General features: G+C 41.8%; 1 protein-coding gene across 3 annotated transcripts in view; it reads left to right on the plus strand.

Moving 5' to 3' along the window:
* Window positions 1-1,743: 1,743 nt before the first annotated feature.
* Window positions 1,744-12,447, plus strand: part of LOC120023438 (syntaxin-binding protein 5-like) — a 45,831-nt gene continuing 35,127 nt past the window's right edge. For all 3 annotated transcript variants that reach the window (XM_038967457.1, XM_038967458.1, XM_038967459.1), the window contains exons 1-2: window positions 1,744-2,398; window positions 3,154-3,251. In XM_038967457.1, coding sequence (XP_038823385.1) covers window positions 2,258-2,398; window positions 3,154-3,251 — 239 coding nt within the window. In that variant the 5' untranslated portion in view covers window positions 1,744-2,257. The remainder of the gene's footprint in view (window positions 2,399-3,153; window positions 3,252-12,447) is intronic.

Here is a 12,447-nt window from a genome sequence, read left to right on the forward strand (position 1 = left end):
TCTTCCACTGCATGTCTCTGAACATCAGTAAAATGCTCCTCTGGTAATGAGATGCAGACACAACAGAGCCAGGTGGTAGGAATTTGTCACTTTTATCCTTTCCCCCCCACTTTTTTTTTATTTTATTAACAACAAATCGATACAAAAAGTACCTGGGGAAACACAAGCATATATAAAGAATATACCAAGGACAATTGGGCTAGGGGCGGGGCTAGGGGAGGGGCTAGGGGGTACAATATCACATGACACAAGGACCTTAAGGGACATACATACACTTATAATTCTAACAGCTTTTTTGTTGGCAGAGTATTTAATTGTCTTAAAATATAGTTCATTTTCTTTTTGCATGGTAATAAAATGTGGTGTTTTGTTTGTAAATTTACATTTGTGAATATGAAATTTGGCCAAAAGAATGATGAAATGAACATCATAAAATTGTTTCAACTTATTTCTATCATAAGTATAGAATCCAAGCAGCACATCTCTCCATAATAGTGTAAAATCTTCATAAATGTGTTCAATTATATATCTACTAATGTCTTGTTACAGATTCCTTACATGAATACAAAGCTAAAAAAGATGCAACACTGTTTCTGGGTGGTCATTACAAAAAGTACAATTTGAATTTATATTTTTCTTTTACTTCTTCATATAGTGGTTGGCAGGATAATATTTATAAATATTTTTTAAAGAAACTTCCTTAATTTTGTTAATAAGTAGGAATGTAGGTACATCCAAACTTTTTTCCAACAGATATTATCAATAAAACCATTTCAATAAGGCATCACATAAGGTATAGATCCAACATCCTGTTGAAACAAGGCTTGTAAAACTCTTTTGTTGTTGGACCAAAAGAAAAACAAATCTTTCCCTACTGATGAGTCAACAGGGGTAATCGTCGGTATGTTCTGAGGGTCAGGTCTTGACACGTTCCTGAATAATAAAGCAACACCTGAGGGAATGGCATCTAAAACAATTGCAAAATCTTTAGGTGTTACAGGGACCTTGTAAAGTGATAAGAATTCCTTATAACTAAGTAAAAGACCCTCGGAATTTACAAGTTGGCTCACCAATAGGATATTATTTCGGAACCAATATTCTAAAAATAAAGCAGTATTTTTATACAATATGGCCCGATTATTCCATATAAAATATCTGTGTGGGGAAAATTATGCTTATAACTTAAGGACCATGACAAGAAATCCTGCCTGAATTTGTCACTTTACTTATGGTATAACTGGTCCGTGGCACGCCAATGGTATACATATGCGATTTTGTGATATTTTTAATGATGAGCCACAGAGTTTCTAAACCCAGAGTTGCAACATCGCAAGACTTCCGGGAACGCGAAACAGACCAAACAAACGTGGACGTTGTTTGGGGTTTGAGAGAAATGAAACATTCTTTCGTAGTTGTTTTCTCGAAACCTAAAGTCACAACCTGGATTCGAAACAATGTCTGAAGTAGTTGAACATTTTATTACTCCAACCTCCTAAAGGTGACCAACCAATTTTCGTCAAAAACAACTTTATATCGAAGGTGTGCCTTTGATTTGACGGCCAGCACATGCGCAGTACGGCGCGAGACGACCGTTAGACCCGATGACATGTTTGTACGCATGAGCCTACTTATCCAACGTCGCCATGACATCGCCTACAAGTGTGATCGTAGATTTCAGTTTTAGGCTTTCTTCATACTGTACTGTCTTTGAATGAGCGCTTGGTTTGTGACTTTGTCTAGTAAGCTCGATGGACAACACAATTGACGAATGTTGAAAGTTACTATCTTATTCAGTGATTCATAATTCTTTTCCAACATAGGTTTCCAAAAATACAGATTTATTTAGATTTTTACTTTACTGGCTCCAATGTGTAGCCTACATCCGTGTTGCTGCCTCTACCGCGCAGACTCGTCACTGCGGTTCACTGCGTTTCCGTGTTAGCTGGGCTGGCTAGCTGATAGTGGCTGTCGTCAGGAGATCCGACGATCGACTCCGACTGGATATTGTATCGATGGATAAAACAAATATTTTCGACAATGCATTAATGTTCATAAACTGTGTACTTGTGAATGATGCTATGGAAAGTGCGGTGACTACACCGTCCGTAACATGCGATATAATCAAAACAAGATATTAGCCAAGTGTGCGTCTTTAGAGCAGCTTACGTTATCTAGGTAACTGTTACCGCTATATAACATTTATGGTGGCTTCGTTGATCCATTTTTTGTGTTTTGTCCTCGTCTGTATTGGTGGAAAATGAAGAAGTTCAATATCAGAAAAGTGCTGGACGGCTTGACTGCTTCTTCTTCATCTGGCACTGCATCTCCACAACCAGGAACTAATCAAAACGATGTGATCCAAGAGACGCTACAATCGGAGCATTTCCAGCTCTGCAAGGTGGGCTACGGTCAACTAAGCCGGCGACGATTGTTTTGCTGGGAATCATTGAAGATAACAGCGCGTGATTTCTAAAACGTTTGCGTCAGTTATCTGTGTGGCAATAGTAGTTTGTATTTTTGTTATTTGTGTCTATGCTGATATTGCATTGGTGTAGATCTTGTAGCTAGGGGGGTAGCCATCTAGTTAGCTACTAGTGTTGCTAGTTGTCAAACCAGCAGAGGAATGTATTGCTAATCAACTGACTGCCTCCCACGGTCCCCGTTTCTGATATTGCCATTTGCCATAGCTTCATCCCACCGCTGCCTAACTAGTTAGCTAAATGACGCCAGGCCAGTGACTGTTAGTGTCCACAACAGCCAGCCATAAATTAAATCTGAATAATCCAGTTTCTCTGGATTATAAATAGATAGCTAGGTCATCCAGACATTGGCTAGCTAGCTAACAAACTACAGCAGCTGTCCAGTGATCTGACAGTGAGAGAACTTAGCTTGTTGTCAAGATAGCTACCTTACTAGAAATCTTTGGCTTTTTTGGTTCTGAGAAAAAGTGACACACTCAGCTAGATATTGATTTAAACTGAGCATAAATCGTTGGTATTTAGGCGAAGATGAATGCCTCTCAATGTTGGACAGTTTCCTGGTTATATAAAACATGAGATGACATAACCGTACTTAACTATGTCTGTAAAAGAGTGGATCTGGATGTAATCTAGCAGCTAGCTAATGCAGATTGTGTTTTCCTCTTTCCTCCAGACTGTGCGCCATGGGTTCCCCTACCAGCCCTCCTCCATGGCCTTTGACCCTGTGCAAAAAATTCTGGCCATCGGGACTCAGAGCGGAGCTGTGAGACTGTATCCTTTTTTCTTTTAATAGGAAGGAAAGTAAACAACCAATATTGACAGTCCCAGTGCAGTGGCCGAAGCAATACAGATGATTGATTTAGGACCAATTTCCCAGACAACAGCGTAAGTCTTGGTTTAGTCCTTGACTTAAAAGCATGCTCAATGGAGATTCTATGTTGGTAGAGTTGATATGACCTTATATTGGCTTCTATGTAAGATCATCATATACAGTTAATGGAGGAAATTTGTCTGAGCATATATATGAGCATATATAGCTCAGTTGTATAGCTATATATTAGCAGGTTGTATAGCTCGTTTGGTAGGGCATGGCGCTTACAACACAAGGATTGTGGGTTATATTCCCGGGGTTATTATACTAAAAATGCAGGCATGACTCTGTCGCTTTGGATAAAAGCTTCTACTAAATTGCATATTATTCTATTATACAAAACATTAAGACCACCTGCTCTTTCCATGACATAGCTTTCACCTGGATTCACCTGTTCAGTCTATGATCCCTTATTGATGTCACTTGTTAAATCCTCTTCAATCAGTGTAGATGAAGGGGAGGAGACGGGTTAAAGAAGGATGTTTAAGCCTTGAGACATGGATTGTGCATGTGTGACATCCAGAGGGTGATTGGGGCAAGACAAAAGATTTAAGTGCCTTTGAATGGGGTATGGTAGTAGGTGCCAGGCGCACCGGTATGATTGTGTCAAGAACTGCAACGCTGCTGAGTTTTTCATGCTCAACAGTTTCCTGTGTGTATCAATAATGGTCCTCCACCCAAAGGACATCCAGCCAACTTGACACAACTGTGGGAAGCATTGGAGTGAACATTGGCCAGGATCCCTGTGGAACGCTTTCAACACCTTGTAGAGTCCATGCCCTGACAAATTGAGGCTGTTCTGAGGGCAAAAGCCCTGACAAATTGAGGCTGTTCTGAGGGCAAAAGGGGGTGCAACTCAACATTAGGAAGGTTTTCCTAATGTTTTGTACACACAGTGTGTATATAAGCTACATTTGAATCCTGGTAAGTTGACCAGCGCTGACCTTGTGTTTAGCCAAGCTTTAAACTGGTAGTTAGCATAGCTTGAGGGCGATAGCTATCTGCAGCGGGTTAGAATAGCTTGGGGGATAGCTATCTGCAGCTGGTTAGCAGCCTATCTAATGTTAGCTAGCTGATATTTCTCTGTCAAATCACAGTTATGCCAAGGTAGCAAGAACCAGTGTCTGGAATGTGTTTAATGAGACACTTGTTCGACAACACCTTGCTACTTGTTTGCGGTATCAAATAATATAGCTTGCTAGCTAGTGTAACCAACTCACTGTCACCAACAGCACCAGGCACAGTCTCACGTTTGACAGCCTGCAGAATTTGTAGGTAGTGTTGGATGTAATCAATATCCTGGCCATCTGATTGTTGAACAACTTTACGGATGGCCATTTTCACGAGAGTAGCTATTTAATTTCCCGATCCATATGTGCATTGCACATCAAGCTACTGCCAAAGACACCGTGTTGTCTGGGGATCCTTTTGCATTGCACAGTGCGCCGGGTGGACTGGGTATGCACATTTTTGACCGGTCCATTGGTCCTCCTAAGGAGAGGTCTCCACCTGCCTTGGGCACCGAGACATGCAAAGCGAACTCGCCCAGTCTTTTCCCAGAAAACACAGCGCCACCACGTGTTGATAGGCAAAAGGGGACATGAATTGATGAGGTAATTGTAATCCAGCCCTAAGGGGCAGTTGACCTTTAAACTCGGCTTGGGTAAACTTATGACTTTGAAGGTCATGCAAACGCATGGCACCAGTTTACATCGTTCCCAGAACATGTCGTTCTCTGTAATTTAGAAAATGTGTATTTCATTGTTCCTTCTTGGTCTGGTGATTATTGTAAAATATGTGTCCCCAAGGACTTACCTGCTTAAATAATAATAATATGATGATGATAATAATATCAGTGATCTATAGGGATGGTGATCTACCATATATCAGTGATCTATAGGGATGGGTGATCTACCATATATCATTGATCTATAGGGATGGGTGATCTACCATATATCAGTGATCTATAGGGATGGATGATCTACCATATATCATTGATCTATAGGGATGGGTGATCTACCATATATCAGTGATCTATAGGGATGGATGATCTACCATATATCATTGATCTATAGGGATGGGTGATCTACCATATATCAGTGATCTATAGGGATGGGTGATCTACCATATATCAGTGATCTATAGGGATGGGTGATCTACCATATATCAGTGATCTATAGGGATGGATGATCTACCATATATCAGTGATCTATAGGGATGGGTGATCTACCATATATCAGTGATCTATAGGGATGGGTGATCTACCATATATCATTGATCTATAGGGATGGGTGATCTACCATATATCATTGATCTATAGGGATGGGTGATCTACCATATATCAGTGATCTATAGGGATGGGTGATCTACCATATATCAGTGATCTATAGGGATGGGTGATCTACCATATATCAGTGTTCTATAGGGATGGGTGATCTATCTATTAGTTATCTATAGGGATGGGTGATCTACCATATATCAGTGATCTATAGGGATGGGGTGATATACAGTGCATTCGGAAAGTATTCAGGCCCTTTAACTTTTTCAACATTGTTACATTGTAACCCCTTTTTCTAAAATTGATTAAATTGTTTTCCCCCCCCATCAATCTAAACACAAACCCCATAATGACAAAGCAAAAACAAGTTTTTAGAAATGCTTGCAAAAAAAAAAAAAAACTGAAATATCACATTTACATAAATATTCAGACACTTTACTCAGTACTTTGTTGAAGCACCTTTGGCAGCGTATGGTAGTCCGAGCTTGGCACACCTATATTTGGGGAGTTTCTCCCATTCTTCTCTGCAGATCATCTCAAGCTCTGTCAGGTTGGATGGGGAGTGTCGCTGCACAGCTATTTTCAGGTCTCTCCAGAGATGCTCGATCGGGTTCAATTCCGGGCTCTGGCTGGGCCACTCAGGGACGTTCAGAGACTTGTCCCGAAGCCACTCCTGCGTGGTCTTTGCTGTGTGCTTAGGGTCGTTGTCCTGTTGGAAGCTGAACCTTCGCCCCAGTCTGAGGTCCTGAGTGCTCTGGAGCAGGTTTTCATCAAGGATCTTTCTGTACTTTGCTCCTTTCATCTTTCCCTTGATTCTGACTAGTCTCCCAGTCCCTGCCGCTGAAAAACATCTCCACAGCATGATGCTGCCTCCACCATGCTTCACCGTAGGGATGGTGCCAGGTTTCCTCCAGACGTGACGCTTGGCATTCAGGCCAAAGTGTTCAATCTTGGTTTCATCAGACCAGAGAATCTTGTACTTTAGGTGGCAAACTCCAAGCTGGCTTTCATGTGCCTTTTACTGAGGAGTGGCGTCCGTCTGGCCACTCTACTATAAAGGCCTGATTGGTGGAGTGCTACAAGGATGGTTGTCCTTCTGAAAGTTTCTCCCATCGCCACAGAGGAACTCTGGAGCTCTGTCAGTGACCATTGGGTTCTTGATCACCTACCTGACCATGGTCCTTCTCCCCCAATTGCTCAGTTTGTCCGGGGGGCTAGCTTTAGGAAGAGTCTTGGTGGTTCCAAACTACTTCCCTTTAAGAATGATTGAGGCCACTGTGTTCTTGGGGACTTTTAATGCTGCAGAAATGTTTTGGTACCCTTCCCCAGATCTGATCCCCACATCTCAAGGTTGATCAATGGAAACAGGATGCACCTGACCTCAATTTAAAGTCTCATATCAAAAGGGTCTGCATACTTATGTAAATAAGGTATTGCTGTTTAAAAAAAATATTTTTTAAATAAATTTGCACACAAAAATTTCTGTTTTTGCGGGGTAATGTGATTAGATAGTGCATTCAGAAAGTATTTTTCAATCTATGCTTATGGATTCTGCGTTCTGACTCCTAAACTTGGAATAGTGTTAATTATCAGGTATCCTATTGAAATATTGAGTGCTATAGTCTAAGGTCTACACCAGAAGTGAATGGGTATCTGTAGGAGGGATGTATATGGTGGAGGCAATTAAGCTTGGAATGTACTGAGTGAAGGAAAGACGATCACAGGTTGGCAGGCACTGTTAAGGGTGGAGAGATGTGGTTTAGTGAGGAAGCTGTATGACCCAATGGGTGAATAAACTTGGTTTAAGCTTTACTAATCATATCCTAGTCCTTTAAGGACGTTATTGTTTGGTTATAAGCCAACTCCTAAAGAAGTTGACCTGCTGAAGATCCTTGCAGGATCTAAAGATTGTTTGTTTATTAATAAAGGTACGTGGTGGAGGTTATGAGTGTGTGGGCTCTATTTCTTTTATACTTCCTAAAGAACACCCACACAGACACTAATAATGGGGCGGCAGGTAGCCTAGTGGTTAGAGACAGGTAGCCTAGTGGTTAGAGACAGGTAGCCTAGTGGTTAGAGACAGGTAGCCTAGTGGTTAGAGACAGGTAGCCTAGTGGTTAGAGACAGGTAGCCTAGTGGTTAGAGACAGGTAGCCTAGTGGTTAGAGACAGGTAGCCTAGTGGTTAGAGACAGGTAGCCTAGTGGTTAGAGACAGGTAGCCTAGTGGTTAGAGACAGGTAGCCTAGTGGTTAGAGACAGGTAGCCTAGTGGTTAGAGACAGGTAGCCTAGTGGTTAGAGACAGGTAGCCTAGTGGTTAGAGACAGGTAGCCTAGTGGTTAGAGCGTTGGGCCAGTAACCAAAAGGTTGCTGGATCGAATCCCCGAGCTGACAAGGTACAAATCTGTTCTTCCGCTGAACAAGGCACTATTTCCCGGTAGGCTGTCATTGTAAATAAGAATTTGTTCTTAACTGACTTGCCTAGTTAAATAAAATAATAATGTGCGGGTCAGCTGTTTTTTCACCCGCCCGCAATTGCTAATAACCCACCCGCAACTGCCTGACTATATGTGACAAAGTAAAAATCTAAGGCCTGCACCAGACCCTAACCTGCAAATGAAAAGAAATGTGCTGCACGACACCCTGTTTTTCTCCCCAATTTCGTGGTATCCAATTGGTAGTTACAGTTTAATCGCTGCAACTCCCGTACGGACTCGAGAGAGGCGAAGGTCGAGAGCCGTGCGTCCTCCGAAACACAACCCAACTAAGCCGCACTGCTTCTTGACACAATTTCCACTTAAACTGGAAGCCAGCTGCACCAATGTGTCGGAGTAAACACCGTACACCTGGCGACCATGTCAGCGTGCACTGCGCCCGGCCAGCCACAGAAGTTGCTAGTGCGCAATGGGACAAGGACATCCTTGCCAGCCAAACCCTCCCCTAACCCGGATGATGCTGGGCCAAATGTGCGCCGTCCCATGGGTCTCCCGGTATCTTTAGATAGGCCTATGATTCTTCTATAATTTCAGACATTTTGGTAGGCTATTTGTAGTCAACTTGTCTATAATTAGATACATGCAGCTTGTCTTCCGTCATTACTTGTTGCCCTATAAGACTAAATAATCCCCTGCACACCAGAATGTCATAAATCAATAGACTGAATGCTTCAATCTAGTTAACATCGGAAGGGAACGATTTTCTGTGCAAAATTTCCAGATTACATCAGTTTGACTGGTTTTAAGGACATTTTTAAAGCTGTTAAAACGACCCATGTTTCTGATAAGAATTCTGTTCGGCTTGGATGCATATTTTATGTGGTTGAGATATTATCAGCTTTTATTAAGCTGATAAAGATGGCACCTTTACAGACGGTCCCTACCCACGCATTCATTCTCTCAAGCTGCTGAAATAAATAAATAATATTTCTCCACTCCTGTTCCCAAGTCAAAATATACATTTGGTGTATTATTTTACGACAAGAACTGCTTAATTAATATTCAATTATGTGAGCGGTTATAGACCTACAGTCAGTTTCCAGATTTCAGTTTGGCTACTATTCCATTTAACCCATCTAAGCAGTAGGCCTAGCCTACAGTTCCTTTGACGTGCCATGTTAAAGTCCCCGTCTTGTGACTGTTGAATTTGTATAGCGCATCACAATCATCACAGATAACACAGCTGCACTGCTATCATCCTCTTTTACCACTTCACCAAATCTTTCCTCAACTTTAGTCTACTGTTCTGGCCCTCCCTTCTGTTTATTTTCAACTCTACATTTCACAGCTTTCTCTTATTGAATTCAGCTCTGACATTGTCCTTTTTGTCTCAGTGGATTGACTTGAACTTTTTCTGCCCAAGTTCCCAAAAGTATTTGGCAATTGGCGAATATTTGGCGAGCATACAGTTAGGCCCTAAAGCTTAGGCTTATGCTACGCACTAATGACAGATGGATTGTGTATGTGTGCCATTCAGAGGGTGAATAGGCAAGACAAAAGATTTAAGTGCCTTTGAACGGGGTATAGTAGTAGGTGTCAGGCCCCTGGCGCAACGGTTTGTGTCAAGAACGGCAACGTTGCTGGGTTTTTCCACACTCAAGTTACCCGTGTGTATCAAGAATGGTCCACCACCCAAATGACATCCAGCCAACTTGACACAACTGAGGGAAGCATTGGAGTCAACATGGGCCAGCATCCCTGTGGAACACTTTAGACTCCTTGTAGAGCCCATGCCCTGACAAATTGAGGCTGTTCTGAGAGAAAAAGAGGGGGTGCATCTCATTAGGAAGGCGTTCCTAATGTTTGGTATACTCGGTATATATGAATTGCACAAGAATAATGTATGTTTTTTTCTTTATTTCATGACTCTAAACCCTTGCCACACAGATAAACCATGGGGACTGTGGGTTATGAGTCAACCCGTGCATCACACACACACACACACACACACACACACACACACACACACACACACACACACACACACACACACACACACACACCTCCATGTTCTAATAGTGGCCGACTGGCCGGCCGACCTAATGGGATTACTGCCATTGAAGGCAATTGGTCCATTTTTCATGAGAGCGGCAGTATCGATCCCCCTCAATGGCCCCAGAGTTGTGAAATGCCGCCACAGCTCACCAGATGTAAACTTGTCTACAAACTATAAATGTTTTACCAGATCTGTCTCTACTACGACACTGGTTTTATCTCTATTTTATCTCTATGTTTCCACTAATCTAATCCATGTATTCCTATGGCTCTTGGCCATTATAGGAAACCTTTAGTAGTGGTTGACTAATACAGTAGTTGAGGAAGCTCATTTAACCTATTGTCTAACAAAATCTATATTTTTGTAGTACATTCTTTAAAAATCAGTCCAATCACTGGTTTCACTCTGTTTAATTGCTGTTTCTTATCTTTAAATCCTCGATCCTCTCCAGTACTCAGTGCTAATAAGTACTTGGTGTTCAGGCCTATAATTGAGGTGATGGCTTGAGTGAATATTCATGAGATATTCTTGCACAAATACCAAAATGCAGAAGAGCGAGTTCTCTGTTTGTTGTGTTTATATTGTAAGCGGTCTGTTTTATATTGAAACGCATTGTTTGTCAACAGAACACACATTTTTAGACATGTTCATATGATTGGGACAGAGGGTTTTAGCTAATGGAAGCCTCTCAAATGCAAATTCAGTTGAGTGTGGTGTAGCCGGATAGGGCCATTGTTTTCTGTTTTAACAAATGACCTTATACAGGCTTTATTCACTCCAGTCAGTTTTAGAATGGGTAACTAGCAATAGGCTGATGCTAAATATCTCCAAAAACTAAAAGCATTATTTTGGGGACTAATCACTCGCTCAACACTATACCTTGTTTAGATTTATTATTGAATAATGTGGTTATTGAGCAAGTTGAGGAGACTGAACTGCTGGGTGTAACCCTAGATAGCAAGCTTTCATGGTCAGAACATATAGACTCAATGGTTGCTAAAATGGGAAGAGGTCTGGCCACGATAGGGCGTTGCTATGCCTTCTTGACATCTGTCGAGCAGACAGACCTACAGGCCCTAGTTTTGTCACACCTGGACTAATGCCCAGCTGTGTGGTCATAGGTATATTTCAGTTGGTCCAGAACCAAGCAGCACGCAGATGTACACAGAGGGAAAGTGTCAGTAACATGCATGTCAGTCTCCTGGCTCAAAGTTGAGTAGAGATTGACTGCATCGCTATTGGTCTTTGTGCGAGGTATTGATGTGTTGAAGGTACCAAACTGTCCAAGCAGTTGGCACACAGCTCGGACACTCATCGGTGCAACCAGAGGTCTCTTCACAGTCCGCAGAACAGAGGCTGGGAACCACACACTATTAAATAGAGCCATGACTACATGGAACTCTCTGCCACCCCAGGTAACTCAAGCTAACAATAAAACCAGTTTAAAAAAAACAGATAAAAGGACACCTTACTGACAAAGGGGACTGTGAAGAGACACAGACATATATATCTCTTGTATTGTAATTTGCACTGCGTTATGTATTAGACCTAGATATTGTAGGCTATGTGTGATATGTTACATGTAAGTATTTCAGTCCTTGACTAATAATGTTTTGTGGTATGCAATATGTCATGTTTCATGTGGACCCCAAGAAGAGTAGCTGATGCTTTTGCAGCATCTAATAGGGATCCTAATAAATACCAAATGATGACTGTCATCTGATATGAACCCTCTTGCTGTTATGAAATGTTGCAAGGCCAACTGCTGTGGTTTACCGATGAGGAAGTGTCAAACAGTCAGCATCCTTCTCTCTCTGTAGTGCTGTTTCACTGAGCAGACCTGGGTTCAAATACTGTTTTTGAAATCTTTCAAAAACTTTTAGCGTTTGCTCTAGCCTGCCCGGAGTGCCAGATGTGTGGGGTTTACAGTTTTAGGACTATTCTATTCGTTCTATTAAGCCAGGCAAACTCAATCATTGCAGATTTGAAATTTTATCAAATAGTATTTGAACCCAGGTCTGTCTACTAAGAATAGTTAAGTGCCTCTGATGCTGATGCTATCATGGGGACCAGGGTGCTACGTGTGACTCAACATCCTGTGCCATGACATTCTACAAGAATGTGTTTTGGGTTTCATGAGAAGTGGAGCACATTAGTTCAAAGTTGATTGCGTGGTGATGAATAGTAAATTTTCTTGTCAACAGCACAAGCAGCAGCTGTTAGCTGGAGTCTTCATAAACAGGGTGTACACTACATGATTTTAGCCACAATTTAGCTGTCCCAGACACGTTTTTGATATCGGAGACACAATTCCCACGTCGTTTACTAC

Source organism: Salvelinus namaycush, chromosome 28 (assembly GCF_016432855.1).
Source record: "Salvelinus namaycush isolate Seneca chromosome 28, SaNama_1.0, whole genome shotgun sequence".
NCBI lineage: Eukaryota > Metazoa > Chordata > Actinopteri > Salmoniformes > Salmonidae > Salvelinus > Salvelinus namaycush.